This window comes from Lepisosteus platostomus, chromosome 5, assembly GCF_059453375.1.
Source record: "Lepisosteus platostomus isolate fLepPlt1 chromosome 5, fLepPlt1.hap1, whole genome shotgun sequence".
NCBI lineage: Eukaryota > Metazoa > Chordata > Actinopteri > Semionotiformes > Lepisosteidae > Lepisosteus > Lepisosteus platostomus.
In genome coordinates, this window is record NC_142615.1 from 50,307,631 (window position 1) to 50,332,955 (window position 25,325).

At 40.6% G+C, this 25,325-nt stretch overlaps 1 protein-coding gene across 1 annotated transcript in view; it reads right to left on the reverse strand.

The window, feature by feature from the left end:
- LOC148668515 (antigen WC1.1-like) overlaps nt 1-23,907 on the reverse strand; it is a 31,922-nt gene extending 8,015 nt beyond the window's left edge. The window contains exons 1-11 of the mRNA XM_088632412.1: nt 23,787-23,907; nt 10,129-10,440; nt 9,196-9,510; nt 8,040-8,267; nt 7,867-7,965; nt 5,613-5,927; nt 3,407-3,709; nt 3,158-3,226; nt 2,530-2,841; nt 2,164-2,202; nt 1,778-1,924 (exon numbers count right to left, since the gene is read on the reverse strand). Of these exons, the coding sequence (XP_088488538.1) occupies nt 1,778-1,924; nt 2,164-2,202; nt 2,530-2,841; nt 3,158-3,226; nt 3,407-3,709; nt 5,613-5,927; nt 7,867-7,965; nt 8,040-8,267; nt 9,196-9,510; nt 10,129-10,440; nt 23,787-23,808 (2,161 nt within the window). The 5' untranslated portion in view covers nt 23,809-23,907. The remainder of the gene's footprint in view (nt 1-1,777; nt 1,925-2,163; nt 2,203-2,529; nt 2,842-3,157; nt 3,227-3,406; nt 3,710-5,612; nt 5,928-7,866; nt 7,966-8,039; nt 8,268-9,195; nt 9,511-10,128; nt 10,441-23,786) is intronic.
- Between the last annotated feature and the right edge of the window lie 1,418 nt (nt 23,908-25,325).

The window sequence follows — 25,325 nt, forward strand, 5'->3', positions numbered from 1 at the left end:
ATTCATTGTTATCAAAAATGACTTAGATTCGATCATGTTGTGAAATTTAGAAATATAAACGTCAATTGATTGTCCATAATATTGCTATTCTATTTTTTCGAAAAAATGTTTGTTAAAAGAAAAGTCACAGCGCCAGCTGGATTTAAACACACAACCTGCAGGTTAGTAATCAGGCATGTAGACCAGTGGGCTACTAGGGAAGAGAATGGGCTCACATGAAGAGAAAGGCAAAACAGCCCTACACAGCCCTCTCGCAGTACACGAATATAATCATATCGTTATTAATTTCTTTAGATACGCGATTCCATATTATATTAGCAGAAAAGCTTTAACGCCCTGTTAAAAGCAAGGGAGTTTTTATGTCCGTTGCAGTAAAAGAAAATGCCTGACAAAGTAGGGCTTGGACAGATTCCAAGTGCTTGTACAAATGTGCTAAAGAAATTATACTTTGAGTTTACAGCTTGTCCAAAGTCATTCATTATTAATACTATTTGTAATATCTTCGGTAAAGGCTTTGATGCATAAATATTTCTGATAAAGGTAGGTTGTGTACTTTTGTCCAACTGAGCAATCTTGCTTTCATAAAATATACCAACATTTTAATGACTGATGATTAACATGCTTTAATACACAGTTTAAATTTAAAAGCTCAAATGCTGTACATGAGAGGTTAAGTTTTATTGGCTCCTCCTGGCGGTTTTACAAGGTGATGCCGGATACTTTCTGGCATGACGTCAAAAGACACGATGTACCCCGTGATACTGCGTGATACTGCTACACGCCCACCGGGGTATACCGCGAAATACCCCACCCATTTTGAATGGCTGCATCTGTATGTAGTGCAGAAAGGAATACATTAAAGGAACACAAATCACTCAGGTTAACTCCATGAGTGAAACTTCTGTGGATAATTGAGGTTGATTACTTCTCAGAGTTGAACCTCGGATCTTTGATTACATCCACATAGAATGTGAAAACAACAAAGCAATGCAATTCATAATCATGCCATTCCAGAAAAAGGGGCAAACTAGAAACCAGCAGCAGTCTCCTGATGCAATAAGGTGAAGGTCATTTCAATGTGAAAAGAGTGACCACTCAGAAGTGTCTGTCAAATATCTAAAATGACAAGTGGGACCAAGTGGATCCTTAAGAGAGCACAGAATTGTCACACCAGAACAACAATCACTTGTACAGAATGAAGTGGACTGTTGAAGAACCTCACGTTGAATTACCGGGGCTAGTGTACAATACACAACGTACACTGTACATCTTCTTATGCCCTTCTCCCCCACACATGGCATCACTTTTCAGGGATTATAATACTCCCAGCACACAGGACAAGGAGAAGAAGCTCAGTTTTTCAGAAATGCAAAACTCAAATCCTTGGCCTATCATCTCACTAGACTGCAATCCCTGGACCATTGTTTATTGTTTATTGTCAGGTAAGAGCTCTGTGAAGGCCAGCACACATCTCACTGCCTGATTGTGAAATGATGAGAGCTGAATTCTGAATAACACAGGTTTGGACACCCAGTCTGGAAGCTCTGATTTCCTGACTTCACCTGGGAAGAATCTCTCACCTTGTAAGGTCGATGTATAATTTGAAATTCAATGTGAATAGATTATTTCTCATTAAGATTAATTATCAGGATATACAGTTGCAAATAAATGGATTTTATAACTCCAGATTGCACATACATGACCTCCTGCATGATCTTATCACTGTAATAAACACAAAGCTCTGCTCAGGGTTTTCCCAATTGGACTCACTTCTTACCTTTACGCAGTCTCCTGTTCTGTATCAGCTGCCCAACTAGCAGGACCAAAAGCACAAAGACCAGAGCTCCCTGCAGGAAGAAGACCACAGCCGGGACAGTCCAGCCTCCTGCCTCCTGCTTTGGCTGTCTGGGTGATTTAGTGACAACTGGAAAAGCCAGGAAAGGAGAAGAACTCAGAAGGGGAGATGTAGTGTTGGTTGAATACAAATCCTCAAAGCTTAGATCAGACGTCTCTTACTATCTGTTAAGAGTTTTCCAGGGTCCCTGTTTTGTTATGTCAGCAAAAAACAACAGAAGGTCAACCCACCTCCTCCACCAGACCAGTTTTGAAAACCCAGGATTGGAGAAAAGAGGTGATTTGGGACAGGAAAGCCTTGTTATTTACCTGTTGTTGCTGTTAGATTAGCTTTTGTAACTGGCAAACCTTGGAAGAAAAAAAAGCTTGTTTTAGAGCAAACAAACACATGGTCTGACTGTCTGTCCAAACAGAAACGCTTTCACATTTGTCCAAGAGGACAAAAGTGCTTATGAATGGGGGTCAGAGACAGAGCAAAATGTAGACTAGAAGACTAGATTGTCAGGGAATTAATTATATCTGGTTACTGTATATAGCTCAGCAGGATCTGATTGGTACCCCTGTTTATAATGGTGATTAATTTAAAGCAATGACAATGACAGAACAAGAAAGTCATGCAGAGATATGAATTCAAATTTGTAATGTATTGAAAATCCTCTATCCCTCCAATCTCACCTGTACAGGTAACACCTGCATCTTCCTTGTGCTGACAGTTGCTCTGATTCAGTCCAGAGTGACAGCAGTCCCACAGGTGAAGCTCACTGCCTGTGCAGTTCACCTCATCCAGCCAGATGGTGCCGCTCCCTGGTCTAAATGAGGCCTCTATTGCTGCGCTCACTGCGTCCCCACAGCCCAGCTGTCTGCAGACCACCTGGGCATCCTGCAGGTCCCAGGAGTCATCACAAACTGTCCCCCAGGAGCCCTCATACCACAGCTCCACCCGACCAGAGCAGTTTGTGCCTCCAGCCAGTCGCAGAGCCAGTGGGACTGAGAGAGAACAGAGAGGTTACTGAGTGTCCTCAGAATAGTGACACTGAAAGAGAGAATCAAGGTTTCCGAGTGCCCTCAGCTCAGTTACTGTAGAAGAGAGCAATGAGTTTACGGAGTGTCCTCAGCTTAGTGACTCTAGAAGAGGGCAATGAGGTTACCGAGCGACTGTAGAAGAGAATGTTGCTGTTGCTTAATGACTCTGACTCCCAAAGAGATCAGTGAGATATTGAGTGAATCTAGAAGAGAACAGTACAGTTACTGTTCCTCAGCTCAGGGCTGGAGTGTGCCCGACTGTTTTGCTCACTGGACTCACCTGGGCAGTACTGCTGAGGCTGCTCTTGCTGAGGGACTGGAGTGCTTCTGTCAGCTTCTTTTCCAGGACCTTCGTAGTTTAATAATCATATAAGAATGAAACTTGATGAAAATAAGGTGTAACATTTATTTTTATTTAATTTTACTTGTTTATATATATATTGACAAGAATTCTGTTTAAAGTCCTTGCCCTAAACATGTGAAAATAATTTAAGAACTGCTCGAAAAAGCATCACTCTCCAGTCTGTACCTGAGCAGGTGATCTCAGCCACTTCCCTGTCTTCACACTCATTCTGACCCCAGGGGGAGGAGGGACACTGCCACAGGGTGGAGTCGTGTTTGCGACAGGAGACAAAGTCCAGCCATTTGGGATCTGGGCTCAGCCTGGAGTTTGTCTCTCTGACGGTGCCCTTGTCTCCACAGCCCAGCTGTTTACAGATCACTGCAGCTGTGATGTCTGTCATACTGTTGGCACAGATGCTGCCCCAGGTGCCATTGTAGTAAACCTCTGCCTGTCCTGAACAGCCTGCAGACAGCCTCATCAGAGTGTGATCTGGCAAGACAGCAGGGAAAGTCAATGGAAACAAACCCTAATAAGAGAGCCCAGAGTTTCATTCTGAACTGGTTAGAGGCGGAATACAAAAAATGTGAACAGTTACCAGTCTCATTTCCTTTACTAATGCAGTAATAACTGACTCACATAATGAAACAAGGACAGCTGTACAATCACACAGTTGACATGAAGGTGACAGGAGTATGTGGTCTGTTCATTTCAGAATCTGGACAGTGTAATACACAAAGCTTTGTCTGAGAGATGTGTCAGTAGGATTAAATGTTCCATTAAGTCTTTGAGTCTTAATTAAAATAATTGGATCCAAAATGTCAGCAACTTTCTGATCAGCTTGCCTATTCAGCAGCAGCACAACTAAGTGACTGAGCCATGAGACCTGGCACCTAGATTTTACTGGAGGACTGAGATTAATATATTTACCTTCAGTGCCAGAGTTTCTTTATCTCTTTTATTTTCACTGGGATGTCAATATGTGCAGATGTATCATAAATATATTGATGGAAAAAAGAAACACAACACCTCCTCCTCCATACTCTGGCTCTCCCATCTGCGTTGAAAAGGCTGAAGTGTGACTCATCTGTGAAGAGGACCTGATGCCACTGCTGACAAGTCCATCGCCAAAGCCAGTCGGGTGTGACGTCTAGGAGGTGTGAGCAGAGGGTCTCTGACAGGTCACCTTGCTCTAAGGCCAGCAGCATGGAGCCTCACTCTCCTGTCACTGATGTGGGCTGTGGTGTCTCCGGGGGATAGTTTATGTAAACGAAGGTAGTACTTACACCACACTTTACTGTCCTCAGATCCGTGGCGTGTCTTCCAACACAGTCCGTTATCCGTTCCCTTAGTCCTGATTCGTTCCGAGTTCCAAAAGTCCGTAATAAAGACAATCCGCGATGTATCCTAAACCAGTGTCCGTAATCCAAAATCATAAACCTTTCTCCTTGCAGTCGTTCGTTGTTCCTTAGCCCGATCCGTAACAAGCACCTCTTTCCACTCTTTTCCTCCAAAACGCATTCACCTTCCCGGCTTCCGCCCTGTTCACTGCCTCCGGGCCACTTATATCCCGGTTCCTGATGCGTCTCAGCTGTGTCTCGTTGTCTCTTAAGGTAGACCCTTTCCATCTGCTGGTCAGCTGATTCTTTTTGTCCGCCATCTCGCTAAGGTCCATCTCTAGCATTTTCAGCGTTTCGTTTCGGAAGTACCTGTTAGAGATGACCCTTCCCCGTGTCCTCTTACAGGGCATTGTGTCTGCCAACAGTTTCAGCAGCATTACGGGTGGCAGATCTGAAACGATCTCTCAGATGGACCAGTCTGATGTGTCGGTTCTGCACTGGTGTGGTCACTCGAGGGTGACCAGATCTGGGATGGTCATCTGTCCTGCCAGTCTGTTGAAACCTTCTCTGCAGCTGGGACACAGTGGAGTGGCTTACTCCATAGTGTCTAGCAAAGCCGGCATATGACATGCCTGCCTGCAGCATGCCAATGGCCCTCTTCCTTGCTTTTGGTGACATATGAGGCATTATGAAATGCACAGAAAACTGACTAAGTGTGGCCTTTTTCATGCAGTGACCTAACCTTTGAATTAAGGCCTTTGTTCCGCCTGGACCTCGTTGGGTAAAACAGCACCTAACGGGTTTTTGTGTGATTGGCAAGTTGCAATGCCTCACTGCAGAAGCTGTATTGCTTGTACATAAATTATAACTATAGTATATGTATTCCAGAAAATGTTGCATTTCTTTTTTCCATCAGTATATAAATATTTATTTTTAAATTAATTCTGCATCTAGTTCAGTCTTTTCCTCAACAAGATATATTTAAGCACTCCAGACGCAAACCATATCCAATTCCAATGTGGAATTTAAGATTCTGGATTATTTAGCCCACTTACTTGAACACAGGATTCTCACATCCTCCTTGTGTCCACAGTCATGCCGTCCCCACCCTGCTGAAGGACACTCCCATAAAGACGACTCATTCCCGAGACAGCCCACCTCGTCCAGCCAGATAGGTCCAGTTCCCTGGCTGAAGGAGACCGGCACTGGGGCACTGAGGGTCATCCCACACTGGAGCTGTCTGCACACCACCTGAGAGTCTGCCAGGTCCCAGGAGTCATCACAGACTGTCCCCCAGGAGCCATTGTGATAAACCTCCAGCCTCCCAGCACAGTCACTACCTGCCCCAACCAGCCTGAGGAACCGCTGGGCTAGGAGAGACAATACCCAGTCATATAGAGACATATATCATTACAGGTGGTGTGGTGCCATTCAAGCTATCGTTGAATATAAAAACGTTAGGAGTCTAAAAAAATAGTAGTTTACTCAGCTGCAGAACTCGTAAGCACAGAGGAACAAAGGGAATCTTTGGTTTACCTCCTCATTAGAGTCATCAGTCGAAATTCACAGGATAAAATATAAGCATAATATATTAATATATAATATAAAAGAAAGAAGAGACGAGAAGAATTGGAGTTCACATTCTAGTTAAATAATGTGAACCTTGTTTAAGAGGGATCTCAGACTTGTAATTTAAGAAAAGTCTGATTTCCTTCATTGTCCGGTCCTCAGGCTAAATACATTCTCCCCTAGTTGGTGAAGGAGATTTAAAATAAAAGGTTTTCATTCTCTTTCAGGCATCATATTAATGATATTCTGTTCATTAAGGATGCAGGGTGATTCTCTGGTTAGCCTGGTTATGCATTATAGAGGATTTCATATTATAGAAATAATAAAAAAAAGTTTTCTATAACTAGGGAAAAACTATAGATTTTTAGCCTATAATTATACCGCCTATAGAAAATCCAAACAGATAGGTATAAAAAGCTGTCATTCAGTGAAGTCTGACCATTCACCAGGCTTAGGGACCTATTATAGATGTTCAGGGAAATTCTTAGCAAAAGCCAAGCTTACTTTTACTTTTCATTGTCAGCCTGTCAGTCAAGTGAAGATCAATCAGATTCTTATCAGCGAGTAATCAGTTAGTAAGAAGTCTTCTTTTTTACTGCTTAAATGCTATATATAGCCTCTCCAGCACAGACTAGTTCAGTATTTAAAAAAATTGTTTTATTTTTTGGGGAAAGTGAAAAAACATTCCAGGTTATGTCTCCATATAATATACGCAGACATTTTTTGGATATTTGTTCAATCTGTCTCAAGTGTCTATCTAAGGTAGTAGACTCATAGGAAAAGGCTTATATTTTCATCTTTCTCAGAGTGCCTCAACATGAAAAAAAATAATTCTGAAGAAAGACAAATGAAATGTGTTATGCATATTTCTTTCGTGTGACTGTACACAGTAAGACATACAAGAAATCTGATGATTCAGGCTTTATAACCAAGATATTAGCTTCAATTCAAGCTCTGAACCAGCCGTAATCCTTCCAGCCATAAATTGCACTTGGATTCTGTGACAACATGATACTCTATCTTCAATAGAGTTGTTAGAAATCGGAATATTTTAATACTTATTTTCTTGTGATATCCACTGAAACCCAGCTCAATCAATATAAGACATTACTAATCATTAGTACAACTAAGAAGAGTGTTTTTATGGACCTAATAAAGCAGTTCCTTTTAATACTCTGCTCATGATGAAGGAAGTGCATCTATATCCATACATTCTGATATTGCCCACCAATCATTCATTTTCAAAAAAGAAATACATACAATTTTTGTTTCCTTAAGCTGTAGGATTTCATCATTCCCAGCTGTTTTAACTAATCTTTTGACTTGTCATGCAGATATTCTATATAGATAAACTATATAGATATAGTTTTTATCTCTGTTGCTCACAACTGCAAGAAAGGAGCTCTTACTGAATTAGAAGTACAGGTTTCACATCTGTGGTCAGGAGTGGATTAACCTGATGACTAAACACGGCATCTCTACAGAATGGGATGATTCGATTGAACAACATATGGAATCTCTTCTACAGTCATACTCAAATTTCAGGAAACATTTATCCCAGCTTTTTACCTGTTCAAATTAATGGGCTTAAGTCTTTAAGAAGGTACAAATATCACTTCTTACAATATTTTAACTTGTTTCCAGGTCCTGTTATTATATGTTTTGAATTTTAGTGTTTGTGTTTTATGTCCTACAATATGTATATGTTAAAAATCAAAAATTACTTTGAGTGGTTCCTACCTGAGCAGATCAGGGCAACATCCTGTCCAGTGTTGCAGCTGACTGTATGTGGAGAACTGCAGTTTACCAGGTGGGACTCATCCCCAGAGCACTGAATACCTGTCAGACACACAGCACTGTCACTGTCCCATACAGAGAGGAGTTATAGACTTGTACTACAGAGCACTGAATACCTGTCAGACACACAGCACTGTCCCCTGTCTCATACACAGAGGAGTTGGATATTTGCATCACAGAGCCACAGCCCAGCTGTCTGCAGACCACAGAGGCCTCTCTGTAGCCCCAGGAGTGCTGGAGGAGTCTCCCCCAGGTGCTGTTGTAGTGAACCTCCACCTGGCCATCACAGTGACTCTCTCCTCCTGACAGCCGGACTCCACCATCTAGAGCTGACAGAGAGGAACCTATAAAAATGAATCATAATGTTTACTGTCATTCTCACATCAGAATCATAAAACAGAAGGGTTATCGGGAACAACATTTTTTTTCATATAAAATTAGCATGACACATCCCAGTTTATTAAATCAGAACACATTGTTTTAAACATATTCCTAAGAATTTTAAAATGGTTAGAGACATTTGGTTGGACAAGTTCTAATCTCACACTTCCTCTCTGTTCAGTATAAATACTGGCTGGGTGCCCACAACTCTGCACATCTTTTCTAGTTTCCCTTCCTTCACTTCAACTGCATCCATGCAGCAGCTTCCTCATGAAGAGGATGTGCCAGTGCTGGGCAGGTCAGTTGAGCCCACGTGTGAGGGGATGGAGGGATTCTCAGCACCTCAGCAGGTGACTTGAACACTAGATGGTGCACAAACTGCAGTGTGGACATCTGTGGAGGAGAGGGCTGTGAATGAGGAATGTGAATGTGGACTGACTTGTGTGTTGATAACACAAGGAGGGTGGAGCTGGAATTAGCTGCAGGGCAGGCTCCTGTAGAACAGCATGAAGAGGTGGGTAATGGAAGGAAAAGAGAGGGCAGAAAAGGATGGAGGAAATGATGGAATGATGGGTGGTCTTGAGGTCTTGAGAAGTTGTGCTGGACCTCTGTGTAAATGAGAGAGGATTATGGGAATAAAGGTCTGAGTGAGAGGTGACCATGGTTGTGCTGGAAGTCAGGACAGTTTGAAAATGAAGGGAGGCTTGGTGATTCCAGTAAGAGGATTGCTTTCAGTGGCACTTTGAACTGCTGGACTGGTGTAGCTGAGTTGGAGGTAAATAGATTTGGCTGCTTTGTGAGTAATTGGGAGAGATTTCGATTTGACCTCCTACTGATCTTTTATTTGAAGCTTTATTAATTCTGAAAATAAAAATATATGTTAATTCTTACTAGAACAAATGATTCCAGTGTCCTGCCCGTGAGGGCAAGCTGCTCTGCCCCATGAAGAGACAGCACACTGAGAGAGATGGGTCTCGTTGCCCCGGCAGTCAAACACATCAACCCCTCTTGATCCACTGCCCTGTCCAAACCAGGCCTGTCCTGGAGCTGCTACAGCCTCCCCACAGCCCAGCTGCTGACAGAGAACAGTGGCATCTCTCAGGTCCCAGTACTGGTCACACACTGTCCTGTATTCACCGCGGTACTGCAGCTCCACCCGGCCAGAACAGGAGTCAGGGCCGCCCACCAGCCTGTAGCCACTGTATTCTGCAGACAGGACAGGAGCCATAGAGCATTAATACCTCTCTAGACTTTATAGAAAAGACAGGAGAGTCAGGAGCTGTACTGTATGAACGCAGTGCTCAATTATTTAAGTATTATAATGGTTGATTTTACAGTGTATTTATTGTCCAATAACATGTCATACTTACACATTATTATTGAATAATATTTTACTTTAATACACAAGAGTAATTATCTGTCACACTGTGACAAACAAAAATGAATCAAGCAATATGGAAATAACATGACCACAAGACCACTGCCTGCTGCAGCTCGCTGACAGATCCAAAGATATTAGCTTGGGGCCCAATATACAGTGCCCTGAAATGCAAAAGGCAAAAACATATGCTAATTAAAATGTCTAAAAAGTGGCAAAACATATTCTGAAAAGCAAGGACATGCAAACTAAAAAAGAAATCAGGTGCGACTAGTGCGATTCTGTCTTTAGGTATTTAATTAAACCAGATGATGACACAGTAGAACAGACAATACTCTCAACGTTAGTAGGCAAAGTTATGAGGAAGAGAAGTAATTAGCCCACACTGCTCAGAGTGAGAGTTGATTTACACAGCTGGGGATCAGTACAGACAGCATGTCTCTCACCTGTACAGGCCAGGCTGATGTCGTTTCTGTGAGAGCAGCTCTGATACTCCCTGGTTGAGGTGGGACAGTCGTGGATTCTGGTTTCATTTTCCTGACACTGGATCTCCTCTGTCCTGATCAGCCCCTGCCCCTCTCCGAAATGAGCCCCTCTCAGCAGCTCTGCTGGAAATCCACAGTCTAGTTGGCGACAGACGACCTCCGCGTCCTTCATGTCAAAGTCGGCCTCACAGATTGTACCCCAGGACGGCCATCGCAGAACCTCGACTCTGCCAGAGCACAGACTCCTGCCCCCTGCTAACCGCACTCCTGTACCTGAAGAGAAGTTGACACAAGACATTAACTAAGGTTCTTATTAGTTCCCTTTCTAGCATGTATTTCATCAAAAACACCAGAGTGAATCCTCTGTGTGCTTAAAGTGTCTCATACTGCTCTGGCGTGGTAGTTGTAATCTCAGTCTAGTTTTACAGTCAGGGACACATCCATCTATGTCCAGTACAATAGACTTGACCAGACATGTGACACAGGTATACACAAAGCATCTGACATATTGTAGCAGTATTAAAGCAAATTAATAGTTTGCATAACATGATTGTGATGCCCTGACGAGCCCCAATGCTCCTGCAATAAGTCCATCAAATTCCTCAACAATCAGCTTATCAGCCTCGTTAGGGGACCTTGCCAGCAGCCATATCACTCTGCAACTCACAACTCACAACTGGTAACCCACTGAAGCTAAGTAGGTGTGAGCCTGGTCAGCACCTGGATGAGAGACCTCTTGGGAAAAACTAAGCTTGCTGCTGGAAAAGGTGTTAGTGGGGACACTATACTGTAAAACAGTATAAAAGCCTGGCCTGTGTCCTGGAGCCTTCTAGATACTGTAAACAGATGCCATCCTTTGGATGAGACATAAAACTGAGGTACTGACTCTCTGTGGACATTAAAAATCCCAGGGCATTTCCTGAAAAGAGTAGGGGTGTAACCCTGGTGTCCTGGTCAGATTTCCCATTGTCCCTTACCAGTCATGGCCTCCTAATAACCCCCCTCTCGTAACTGGCTTCATCACTCTGCTCTCCTCCCCACTGATAGCTGATGTGTGGTGAGTGTTCTGGTGCACTATGGCTGCCGTCACATCATCCAGGTGAGGCTGCACATTGGTGGTGTAGGAAAGACCACATTACCTGTGCTATATAAGTGTAAGCAATTATTATTATTATTATTTAAGCAATGAGGAACCTTTCCTCGGGGCTCAGACATTGAGTCAATAACCCTACTGTGTTTGTTCTCTATTTCAGGTTTCCAGGAGGTAACTACAGTTTTTTCCCAGTTTCTGGTCACGGGCCTGCCATATCAAAGATACACTGAAGTAAATGTAAAGAGATAACTATGTGTAGATTTTCTGTATTAAATATTTTAATCCTAAACTGAAAACAGCTTGAAACCATCTTTGTTAGTCCATCTAAGAGTTTCTGTAGTTTTTCTAAATTACCAGACACATAAACTGTTAAATAAACTCAGTTTCATTTTTTAGATAAATTAATATAGGCAGGTAGGTGTAGCCACAGCACCCTTTCATCCAGGAGGGGGTGCAGAATGACAATCAGAGAGTTAGAGTACAAACTGAGATCTTAAGAGAGAAAGAAGGAGGGCTGAGATCTAGACAGACAGCAGGAGCACCTCATGAAGTCTCAACAGCAGTCAGAGAAACTGAAGTCTCATGCCGAGATCTATGATGAAAATGTAGCTTTAGCAACAATGAAGGTCATCAGATTATGTGTACAAGTTGTAAACAACCTGCATTCTGTAGCTCTTGTGCTGTGGTAGCTCATAAAACTGTTAGGTTTGGAGGTGGTTTGTTGGATTTAAATCTATACAAGTGAATCCAATTGACCTGCAATAAATGAAACTGTAAAGTTTAAATAATTTTGAGGCCTTATAGTGATTTTCATTATAACAGCGTAGCGGCGAGGCTTATTAATAAGAAAGAATTAAGTGTTCTGAGCTTTCCCAAATGAGGCTCCATCTCTGTTCATCTCTGTGGTGCAGCCACAGAGAAACTATTCATGCAGGCTGATTTAAGGTTTCCTTTGATAAGGGACAGCTCCCAAAGGGGGATGCACTTAGCTAAGCCTGGCTATCATGATCAATGGTCATCTATTGGCGCCTATCTGTCTAGGGAGTGCCAGATGGACATCTGGACTGCATTCCTAAGTGGCAGGAGTAAGTGACTCATATCTCACCTTGATCAACCAATCAGGGACTGGTAGGGCCGAGTAACCCACGTAGGACTCTGATGCCCATGGAACTTTCAGCCAATCAACGAGGTGAAGTTCCAACACAGAGAGCCTGTAGTGGACAATTCTGTGGACTTTTCTAAAGGGAATTCAAAGGAGAATTCCAGGGCAGGACGGCCCAGGAGCAGAAGGCTCCCAAGGGCAGGACATTCTCGCAGCGCGCCTCCTGACCATCCTGAGATTCAGCCCGGACAACCAAGGAATGGCCAGTGTGTCCGAGTGCCAGAACTTTCCTTTGTTCTAAGAGTCTAGAGGGGAGGTTGCCAGAGAGTAACCAGAGGATCCACCCGAGGTTAGCACCAGCAGCAGGCCTTGTGAACAGATCAGAACTGTGGACAGCTGAATAACTATTCAGAACTAGCTCTTCATCAGGAACGAACCGGTCCTCTTCCTGACTTGCTGGGACCCACAGTCATCTTTTCTGCTGTGCACAAACTTTGCTAGTTAAAGCCAACACTAACTAGCCGGTCAGTGAGCATCAGCAGCACACCGTCGCAAACCGCACAGCACAGCCTGGCACCTAGCCAGAGAGCGCGGATTGGACAGCAACAGCCGGCAACTGTTTCTTTGTGCCCGCAGGAGATCTGAATCCCCAGAGATTGGATGAGTATTCAACTTCAATGCATTACAGCTCGAGAATTCAATTGTTATCCCAACCAGCTGATATCAATTTAATTCCTAAGAGTTATGTACTTGTTTTGAGTATCTAATGTAGAAGTTATAACCAAGTTCATTTACGAAACAGTCTATATGAATGATATACTGAACATATGTCCTCTTGATGTGTAACTCTTCGTAACTGACTGAATATATACCTTTTGTATTCTGATAACCCTCTCGATAAGATCTGTTAGATTTACATGCATATTCTATGTATTAATAAATGTATCCTCGTGTATTAGTACCTGTGTGCGTGCGTTGTTTGAGTTATATCGCATGGTTGGATTCTAAAGCCATCAAAAGAATCAATTTTGTGATTTACTGCTACAATTAATAATTGTCCCAGTAAATGCCCAAACCCTACAGAACTGGTGCCTTCAGAGAGCACACTACAACAGCCTCTCCAATAAAAACATACCCACAAAAAATACAAAACAATCATGAAATTAGTTTGTTCCTTTTTCTTGGATATGATGCTGCCAGGGTGTTGAGGGTTTCTCAGATCTCTCAAGTTCCTTTCAACAGAAACAATTATTACTATAATATTAAAAATATTTGGTTTACAGTGATATTTTGCTGTTCTATGTACAAAAGGATTCAGTGTTTCTTATTTGCTATTTAATCCTAAAATTGCAGTGTGGGGTCTATTTCCAGCTCTTGAGTAAGTGTCAGAGACTCAGCTCTAGCTCCAGCAAATAAAGCATTTCAACTATCATATAATTATTGCTGCCCAGGATGTCCATAGATATTCATGAACTGATAAAAAGAGAACCACCCATGGAACAAGAGAATCAAGCAGGACCTCTGACCTGGGCACTGACAGACACTATGGACAAGACCAGGACTGTCACAGCCTGGCATTTCTGGAGCAGACCAGACCAGAGTGTCACGTTCGTTAACCCCTCGTCTTAAGGACTCTCCAGCCCTTCCTTGTTTCCTACTCACCCTCTGCACCTGCTCCCTGTTCCTGCCCCCTATTAAGTTCTCTTTAAAAGCTAGGCGCTAACTCTATTCCGGGGTCTGCATTGGTTTCCATACCAGGCGAGTCCAGGACCTGGAAGTACCTGGTCCTGTTAAGGTTTTAGTTCCTGTTTCCGTTCCCCAGCCAGTTTGACCCGATTCCTGTTTTTATTCAGTTTGTCTCAGATTGAAGCCCGGTTTTGGACTTTTGCCTCCGCTTGGATTCCCCCTTGGACTTATTTCTGGATTGTTTGCCTAGGCCACACCTCCCCTGAACACCAGCGCACCATGGACACGCCCCCTGTTTTCATTCCTGACACCCGGATGCTTTTTCCCTGTGTTTTTCCCACTCTACTCCGGATCGTGTTGTCTGCATAGGGTCCTGAAAGACCACTTTCGTAACAAGAGTTGTTCTCCACATAATATCAGATCACATCAAAACACTCACTGTTATGGAGTTCAGCTCTATTTATACACACCTGGGTTTTGTCATGGAAGCTGGGTTGGTCTCCCATAGAGGGTGGTGATTAGACCCTATGTGGGGCGGTGATTCAAGAAAAAGGACCATAGACAGGGTTTATTGGTGTTCACAGTTTCCAGCACCAGTTACATACAGATGCAGCCATTCAAAACAAGCGGGCGATACCGCATTATTTTGCGGTGCGCTTTACGCATTCTAGCGCGAGTTACTGTAAATTCTCCTATAATACCGCAAGTAAAATAATAGTATCCGGAATTTCCGCAAGGTGGGGCTAATAAAGCTCAACCTCTCATGTTTGAGCTGTCGCCATCAAAGTCTTTAACGAAGATATTACTAATAGTATTACTAATGAATGACCTTGGACAAGCTGTAAACTCAAAGTATCGCCCTGGTCCACATTCTTTTTTTCATTGACCGTCTTTGTAAAAGTAACACCACAGCATTTCGCAATCACACATTTGTTTCCAATCATGCAAAGTACAGTAATTTTTGAGAATCGATTCACCATGCCTTTCACATGCTCATAAAAGAGATTGATTTAGGAACATAAACATATTAATGTATGCAAACTGTAAGGTATACAGTATGTATATGTATATTTAATGTCTTTACTGTGCCCATTTAAGTATTGAATATTTATATGGAATTTTACCACTGAAGGGAAATCTTAGTAGCTGAGCATAAAAAGAATAGGAGCATACTGTAACGCGTGTGAAGGCCATAAACAATATTAATTTTGGAACTTAAACATACAGTATATGGCTGGTCTCGGTACTTTAAAGAAAACATACACAGCAGTATTCCATTTCTCCCCAAACATTTTAAGCATCGAAGTCTTTAACTAACGTGATACCGGAGTCAACAAGCATACTTTTAGAATTTGATTAAAAGGGAATATAATATGGAATCGCGTATCTAAAGAAATTAATAACGATATAATTATATTCGTGTACCGCAACACAAGAATAGTACACGCTGTACATTGTCTGTTGATAATGTTTCTGTAGTGCTTTTTCAGCCCTCCCCATGTGATGTTGCTGGTGGCGCTCTGGGTTAGGTTCCCATGCTGTGTGTTCAAATCCCACTGGAGCTGTTTCCCTGGCTCAGAGATTAAATAAAACTTCACTCACACCAAACAAATGTATATTTCTAAATATCACAACATGATCGAATTTAAGTCATTTTAATAACAATGAATAGTCACCTAGGCATTACAATATAAACATTTATATTGATTTAAATCGCCTTTATTTAAAACCCATAAATAAAGCTGATACTGTTTAGACTTGTAATTATTTAAAACTGTATTACAGCAGCACAATGCACAATGCAATGTAAATCGCTATCTTTGTCTTATGCGTAATAATGTTCACCTCTCTGTCCAGCAAATTAACAATAGTAATAATAATGAACTTTATTGTATATGGTGCCTTTAAAGCTGGCTCCTCAAAGCGCTTTACAGGATAAAAACAATAACAACAATAGTGTTAGGATGGGCAACCAATTTTTTTTTAAGAAATACAAAATGAGATATAATGAGGTGTTCCGGCTTAGACATTAACGAAGAGCATAACATGTGGGCGGCCAGCGGGAGTGCTGGCTGTGACGAATTAAACCGGTTTCACAGGTATTTTCAAAGTAGAAGGGGGCGAGATTTCCAGCGAAAGACACCTCCCCCCCCCCCTCCAAAACCAAGGAAGTACAGTACTTACTGGTTAAGAAAGCTAGGCTCCTCAATGAAATCGCTTTAACATGCTAATGCGTTGGTGTAACAGTCCGGGCTTGGCAAGCTTCTAATGTCAACCTGACTACGGCGAAAGGAACCCTTCTTTCATTGGAAGACAATGAACATATTCTAGCCCTAAATGAATTAATAGCAAACATGGTTTACATAAAATACATTTTTCCAAGAAAGTTTAGCCTTTGTCACTAATGAAACCACTAAATAAAGACATAAATAAAGAAATCTTAAGATTTTTTAAATACATGACTTTGCTAAAATTTATTTAAAAATAAAAACGATTACAAACGCCAGCGGAGAGAGAGAACAGGGGAGGGATGTAGGTTTTGCATAAGGGGCGGGGCTATGGAAATGAAGTCTATTTGGGAATGTGGAGTTACATGTTCTGGCTGTTTGTGAATTATCGTTGTTGAGTATGGAGTGTTGAGGCAAAATGCAATTTAGCGCTTTCTGGCAAGACCCCCAAATTAATAATGTAACATGCTATTGTTTGTGCATGAACATAGTTACTGTATACTGTTATTTCTTTAGATACGCGATTCCATGTTATTTTTGAATCCCTGGCGGGACTGGGAATCCATAAGAATTGAGTAATAGGTTTCATTGCGCTTTGACAGATCGTCTTTAAATCAATTGTTGATTTAAAGGTTGACAGTAAATGTTTATATTGTAACGCATACTGTACAGCCTCTATTTCTCTATAAAAATCTAAAAGATTGTTTGCGCAGCCTAAGAGGGGGGCGAATGCACTACAATAGATTAGCATACTGTAGAGGAACACAGTATAGGCATCGTTGATATGAGGACTTTTGAAACCAAATTTCCCAAATTTAATGTGTGCTTTCTATGTTTATTGTCAATTGATTGTCCATAATATTGCTATTCTAAGCAAGGAGCACTTCACGCTGCCTGCTGTGGGAAGAGTTGGCTTATTCCTTCCCTGCCAGGCCCTCGTCGACACCGGTTTGACCATCACCCAGCTGCGGCCTGGTGTTTACACTATTTTATTATAACATTTATATTGATTTAAATCGCGTCTTGATTTAAATCGCAAACGCGTGTTTAGTTATATGTTTTTTTTAATTGTAATCAGACAAATGCAACATAAATTGATACAGTATCTTTGTCTTCTAAGTATCTTAATAAACTTTCAGCATAGCTTTCTCCCCGTTTAGATTTATTTTTCTTGGGATTTTGGGATCAAACGTGGAAGGATTAGATTGTAATTGTTTTTATTTTTTAAATACGTTTTAGAAAAGTGTAATCTATACTAAAAAGCTGTACACCACCTGCTATACAGATACATATTGTAATACTTTCGGGTTTGGATAGGACGGACACAAGAACTCAGACTTGCGGAGTTAAAGCAAGTTAAAGCCTTTATTTTTCTTCTCCGTCACCACCTGCTAGCCCGGCTCTCCCGCGCCCCCGTCCTCCAACAGCGCGAACCAACACACCGCCCGCGTGCCCGAGAGAGAGAGAAAAGAGAGAGAGAGTAAGACCCAGGGGTGCAGAAGCAGGGAACTATTTACAAGGAAAACGGATACCTCCCCAGACTGTACGCCTGCTTCACACTGCAGCACTGGTCGGCGGCCTTCCTAAACCCCGCCCTGACCACTTTCACTCCTGTCCTGCTCTTCCCCGTGCACCCAGGCCGGGCGCTCATCGGTCTTTGCCCGGGGCAAATGTATATTTAGATATTTAGACCTGGCGCGGCACCGAGAGAGCGTCTGCATTTATAACTTAGTTTTTAAAATTAGTCAAGCAATATGAAGCATCTCCTTTTACTTTTAAGTCCCTTAATTATCATTGAGCACAGCTTTCTCACCACTTAGATTACTTCTTGATACCATCCCTACACAAAGCAGAAACTTCTTGTATTTTCCGATGACATACAACAGATTTTGTTACGTTATACGTTTTAGGAACGTTTCATCTATACAAACACCACAAAACTATTCTCGATTGTATTTCTGAATGTTATGTTACACTTACAGTAGTTCACTGTTTTAAATAAATCTAATTAAGAAAGTTAGGTGTAAACACTTTAGATCTTTTTTTCTGAACCAGGGAAAATCTGATCATGTTTCTCTATAACAAGTTTGTCACTAGTATACTTTTAACACAGTCTTTGCTGTGCTCTTGAGGATCCTTGTGATATTTCGAGCTCTGGTTGAATGATAAGTGTCGCAGTTTAAATAATAGTTTAAATAATTTCGTAGTTTATGAAACGCTCTGTTAAAAGCAAGGGAGTTTTTATGTCCATTACAGTAAAAGAAAATGCCTGAAAAAGTAGGGCTTGGACAGATTCCAAGTGCATTTTTGCAATTTACGTTGCATTGTGCATTGTGCTGCTGTAATACAGTTTAAAATAATTAAAAGTCTAAACAGTATCAGCTTTATTTATGGTTTGCAATTTAAAAAAAAGTCAAAAACCGCACTCAAAATGGAATTAAGAGCTTTCTGGCAAGAGGAGACACCCAAATTAATAATGTAACATGCCACTGTTTGTGCATGAACAAGGTTATACTGCTATTTCCTTAGATACACAATTAAAAAAATATATATATTTTTTTAATCTCCGGTGGAACCGGGCATCTATAAGAATCAAGTTATAGGTTTATTCCATGCTGAAAAAAAGAAGAAAGAAACACATTCCATAAGAATCAGCGCTTTTATATATTGCCTTTAAAGGTGGCTTCCCAAACAAACGCAAACATGTTTTTAATAAAAATGCTTTTATTCACTCATAATCTGACAACTTCAGGAAGACTAAAGAAGGACTAAAGGAATTGTCATCTGTTGTTGAAGCTCTGTGAGCTCGGTGACTTTGAGACCACTTGTTATTCCAGGTTGTTTGAATCTTAGTAGCTGAGCATAAAAAGAATAGGAGCATACTGTAACGCGTGTGAAGGCCATAAACGATATTAATTTTGGAACATAAACATACAGTATATGGCTGGTCTTAGTACTTTAAAGAAAAAATACACACCAGTATTCCATTTCTCCCTAAACATTTTAAGCATCGAAGTCTTTAACTAAAGAGATACCGTAGTCAACAAGCATACTTTTAGAATTTGATTAAAAGGGAATATAATATGGAATCGCGTATCTAACGAAATTAATAACGATATAATTATATTCATGTACCGCAACACAAGAATAGTACACGCTGTACATTGTCTGTCGATAATGTTTCTGTAGTGCTTTTTCAGCAGTTTGCATGTGACCTTGCCGGTGGCACTGTGTGTTAGGTTCCTGACTCCCATGTCACATGATCTGTGATTGAATCCCACTAAAACTATGACTCATCTTTTAACAAACATTTCTTTGAAAAAATGAAACGTTTCCCTTGGTCAGAGATATAAATATATAATATATAAATAAATTAAATTTAACTAACATGTGAAATAGCGTGTGAAAAAGTGGTAGTTTTAAGCTTTTCTGCTAATATAATATGGAATCGCGTATCTAAAGAATTTAATAACGATATGATTATATTCGTGTACTGCGACATGGCTGTGTAGGGCTGTTTCGCCTCTCTCTTCATGCGACTGTACCAGGAAGAGGATTTATTTCTATTCTAAACGTGTATTTTAAAAGTTTAAGAAGTAAAAACCTTACAGCGTACACAGATCTCTAAACTGATCAGGATCGTTATCTTTGTCTTATGCATAATAATGTTCACCGCTCTGTCCAGCAAATTAATAATAAACTTTATTTTATATAGCGTTTTAAACGAATAAGTAATTAGATTGCTCATAAACCTAATCAGTTGCTTTTTCTTTTTATTTAGGCTCAGATTTCAACTATAGATCGTATTATTAATAACCATAATAACAACCAACCAACAAAAACAACCATATAAACATAATACCAACCAAAAACATAGATAACGACCACAATACAAAATCAAATATATCAAACCATTATACTCTCGCAAATTCCTCCAATTATCATAATCCCGCCCCTTATGCAAAACCAAACCCTCCTCCCATCCCAGTTTATCCTCTTTATCATAAACAAAATCCACCTCAATTTTCAACATAAAGCATTACACAAAATCAATACCTCAAGACTCCATACTCAACAACGATAATTCACAAACAGCCAGAACATGTAACTCCACATTCCCAAACAGACCATAGCCCCGCCCCTTATGCAAAACCAACACCCCTCCCCTGTTCTCTCTCTCCCCTGGCATTTGTAATCGTTTTTATTATCAAATAAATTTTAGCAAAGTCATGTATTTTAAAAATCTTAAGATTTTTATATTTATGTCTTTATTTAGTGGTTTCATTAGTGACAAAGGCTAAAAGGGCTTTTATGTAAACCATGTTTGCTATTAATTCATTCAGGGCTAAAGTATGTTCATTGTCTTCAAATGAAAGAAGGGTTCCTTTCGCCATGGTCGGGTTGAAATTAGAAGCTTGCCACGCCCGGACTGTTACACCAACGCATTAGCATGTTAAAGCGATTTCATTGAGGAGCCTCGCCTTTCTTAACTAGTACTGTACTTACTGGGATTTTGGGTGGAGGTGTCTTTCGCTAGAAATCTCGCCTGCTTCTACTTTACGAGTACAACCCCCTCTCTGCCGGAGTGCTGGCTGTGACGAATTAAACCAGTTTCACAGGTATTTTTAAAGTAGGAAGTACAGTGTTAACTGGTAGCTAGGCTCCTCAATGAAATCGCTTTAACATGCTAATGCGTTGATGTAACAGTCCGGGAGTGGCAAGCTTCCAATGTCAACTCGACTCGATTGGAAGACAATGAACGTATTTTAGCCCTAAATGAATTAATAGCAAACATGGTTTACATAAAATACATTTTTCCAAGAAAGTTTATAATAATACGATCTATAGTTGAAATCTGAGCCTAAATATAAAGGAAAAGCATTTTCAGAGAGCAATCACGCTGTATTTATGTAGAAAAAGCGATTAGGTTTATGAGCAATCTAATTACCTATTCGCTTAAAACGCTATATAAAATAAAGTTTATTTAGAGATGAATGATAAGTGTCGCAGTTTAAATAATTTTCGTAGGAGGGCTTGGACAGAATCCAAGTGCATTTTTGTAATTTACGTTGCATTGTCCAATGTGCTGTTGTAATACAGTTTAGAATACAGTTAGTCTAAGCTTTATCAGCTTTATTTATGGGTTGCAATTTAGAAAAAGTCAAAAACCGCACTCAAAATGCAATTTAGAGCTTTCTGGCAAGGGGAGACACCCAAATTATAATGTAACATGCCACTGTTTGTGCATGAACAAAGTTATACTGCAATTTTCCTTAGATACGCGATTAAAAAAAATAAAATTTTTGAATCCCCGGCGGAACACACTCCATAAGAATCAGCGCTTTTATACAGTATATCGCCTTTAAACACCCGAAATCAAAACGTGATTTAAATCAATATAAATGTTTATTTTGTAACGCATAGGTGACTATTCATTGTTATTAAAAAGACTTAAATTCGATCATGTTGTGATATTTAGAAATATAAATTTGTTTGGTGCGAGTGAGGTTTTATTTAATCTCTGACCAAGGGAAAAGTTTCATTTTTTCAAAGAAATGTTTGTTAAAAAATAAAGTCATAGTTCCATGGGATTCAATCACAGACCATGTGACATGGGAGTCAGGAAACTAACACACAGCACCACCAGATTTGATAACACTATAAAAATGTTATAAAATAATGTGACTAGGCACAGAACAAGTTTACAGCACAGTACAATAATAAATGCTGACCATGACTTTAGAAGCATAAATTACCTTACACTCAATTTAAACACAAGCTGTCTTTAGCCCTCTAAGCTGGTTCATACAGAAATGTAGAGATTCAGGCTCAGAACACACAGCTTCATTAGCGAATACATATGCAGGACAACTAGAGAAGACGTTTTACAGAGGATGGATTTTTAGAAACATCCCATCAGTGACATCACTGAAGTCAACTCCTAGGTACTGTAACTGTCGTGTGGATAGTTTCACAAGAATCAGACAAAGGTTTAAGCATCGCTTGTTCTAGATAAAACTGCAAAAAAAAACAACAACCCATAATGTACTTCTTAGCGGCTCTGTTTGCCCAAATCATATATTCACAACGTGAAATTTAGAAAATAATATTACGTAACCAAAATCCGCAATATGGAAACAGAACCTGTGTAATTGTTGATAGATGATGTACTCGTAACATTTTTACAAGACGAACTACAACATTTAAAAAATGACTTGTATGTACTTGATATCTCTAATCAATCCACGGCGACATTGTTAAAGCAGAGTCCCAGCACAAAACGAAACTAAAATGCCCTGGGCATACCGTTTCGCGTGTCTTATTAGTTGCTCAAAAGTAATTTGACCGTATGAAATGCATAATATAAACCTAGAAACATATACGTGAGCAGTATTTACGTAGTATCGGTGTTAAGACATACCTCTCAAATACTGTAAATCAAGTTAAAAATATCTCAAGACCGATTCTGGTCATAATGAAACCATGTTTCGTGTATGTTTTCTTTAAAGTACCGAGACCAGCCATATACTTTATGTTTATTTTCCAAAATTAATATCGTTTATGGCCTTCACACGCGTTGCAGTATGCTCCTATTCTTTTTATGCTCAGCTACTAAGATTTCCCTTCAGTGGTAAAATTCCATATGAATATTCAATACTTAAACGGGCACAGTTAAGACATTAAATATACATATACATACTGTATACAGTACAGTTTGCATACGGTAATATGTTTATGTTCCTAAATCAATCTCTTTTATGAGCATGTGAAAGGCATGGTAAATCGATTCTCAAAAATTACTGTACTTTGCATGATTGGAAAAAAATGCGTGATTGCGAAATGCTGTGGTGTTACTTTTACAAAGACGGTCAATGAAAAAAGGAATGTGGACCAGGGCAATACTTTGAGTTTACACTTACAGCTTGTCCAAGGTCATTCATTATTAATACTATTAGTAATATCTTCGTTAAAGACTTTGATGGCGACAGCTCAAACATGAGAGGTTGAGCTTTATTAGCTCCACCTTGCGGAAATTCCGGATACTATTATTTTGCTAGCGGTATTTACCGGTAACTCGCGGTAGACTGCGTACAGCGTACCGGAAAATAATGCGGTATCGCCCGCGCATTTTGAATGGCTGCATCTGTAGCCCATATTGCAATATGGCAGTGAGGTTAGACGCAAATATGAATCACTGGATTACTCTAATAAGCCCAACAAAACTGTTTTAGTTATTTTTTTATATCCAGTGTTGTACTGAGAGTTCATCTTTCAATTACATTCATGTGAACCAGAATGACATTCACTACTCTCTGAGTGAGAATAATCTCCTAGGCCAGCGGGTACTGCAGCTGAACACACAGTGCACTGCAGCACTGAGCTCCACAACACTGAGCCCACAATACCATTAAAACACAACTGATACTGACCATATCCACTGACAATTGACACCACAATACCATTAAAACACAACTGAAACTGACCAGATCTACTGAAAGCTGAGACTGACCTGACACCAGGAGAGCAGACATTTCACCCCACAGCACACTGGAACCCCAGCAGACTCTCTACTCACCAGTGTTAAAAATTGAAAGACACAGTGAAATAGATGCAGACACACTAACTGTCCTGTACAGACAGGATGAGCTATTGTTTCAGACAGACAGAGGCTTCCTGTTTTCGTGCTGCAGAGACACACAGATAAGAGAAGAGTTTTCTCAAACTGAAGAGTGCAGTTTCTGAATATGCAATATGTCTACAATATATTTATTAATTACATCAATTACATTGATTACATCATATTTATGTAATCTATGCATTTCTTATAGTTATGTGCACTATATAAATAATAGTATATAATGCATTTAAAAAAAAAATGTTAATTATCTGGTTCATTGTTATCATTGTTAAAAATAGCTATAGAGAGAGGGAGTAGTAAAGTGGAGAACAAGACTACTTGAGAAATGAAAAGGGTTGATAATTTACATTGTTTGGTGGACAGACTGGACTTGTAACCCAAGTCACTACTCTGAAACACTTGACATACAGATCCAGGGTCCGGGATTTTGATTTGTTCAGTTCAATCAATCGTTCATTTTACTGTCTTATGATATGAATTCTTGTGCTTTGATCTTGCTTTTAGTGAAAGAGTGTCTTCTTCCTCCCTGAGAGACAGCAGACAGGAGGCGTTTGTCCTGCTGTAGCTCTCAGACAGTCTGAGTCTCAGACAGAGTCTCCTGTCTGAGAGAGTCTCCTGTCTTCTGTATTTGTACCTCTGGTCCCCACACAGGTAGAAAGACATGATGATGGACTCTAGATCAGTGGAGGAGTTTTATTGTTCTCAGTGCTGGAGGCTGAAAAAATGTGATGTCTCCTACCTGAACACCTCACTCCAGCATCCACATTGTGAGGGAGATTTAACTGTTTTGCTTCTTGTTTTCCACATTCCCTCAGCCCAGATTCTGAACCGCTGCAGGAGACTGAGTGCCACAGGACTGATCCAGACCCTTGTCCAAAGTGAGCACCTCCTAGTGCTGAAAGAGCAGATCCACAGCCTAGGTGTCTGCACACCACTGTAGCATCACTGATATCCCAGTTATTACTGTACACTGTCCCCCACTCTCCTTTATAGTGAATCTCCACTGTCCCCTCACAGGGACTGGCTCCATTCACCAGCCTCACATCAGCTCTGCCTGGAGAGAGAGAAACGCTACACATTACATTAAAATCACAACCTTTATTTTTATTTTCTTTTACCTGTATGACTGGATTGCGGGTGAACAAGAGACCATCTTACCTTTCACTCCACAAACCTGTGTTCACATCCTGACTGTGTGTGAGATACTAGAGAGTCTAGCAACACAGTGACTGTATGTGAGACATTGGAGAATCGAGCAGTACAGTGAGTGAGTGTGAGACAATGTGCCTACAGAGGGCTGGGACTTGTATTCTCGCTTTTTTTGGAGGTGTGGTCACTACAGTGGTCAGCTGCTGTGGTGTGAGAAAGCTGAATCTGTTCCAGTCTGTTGTATCTGTGCATCAGAGTCCC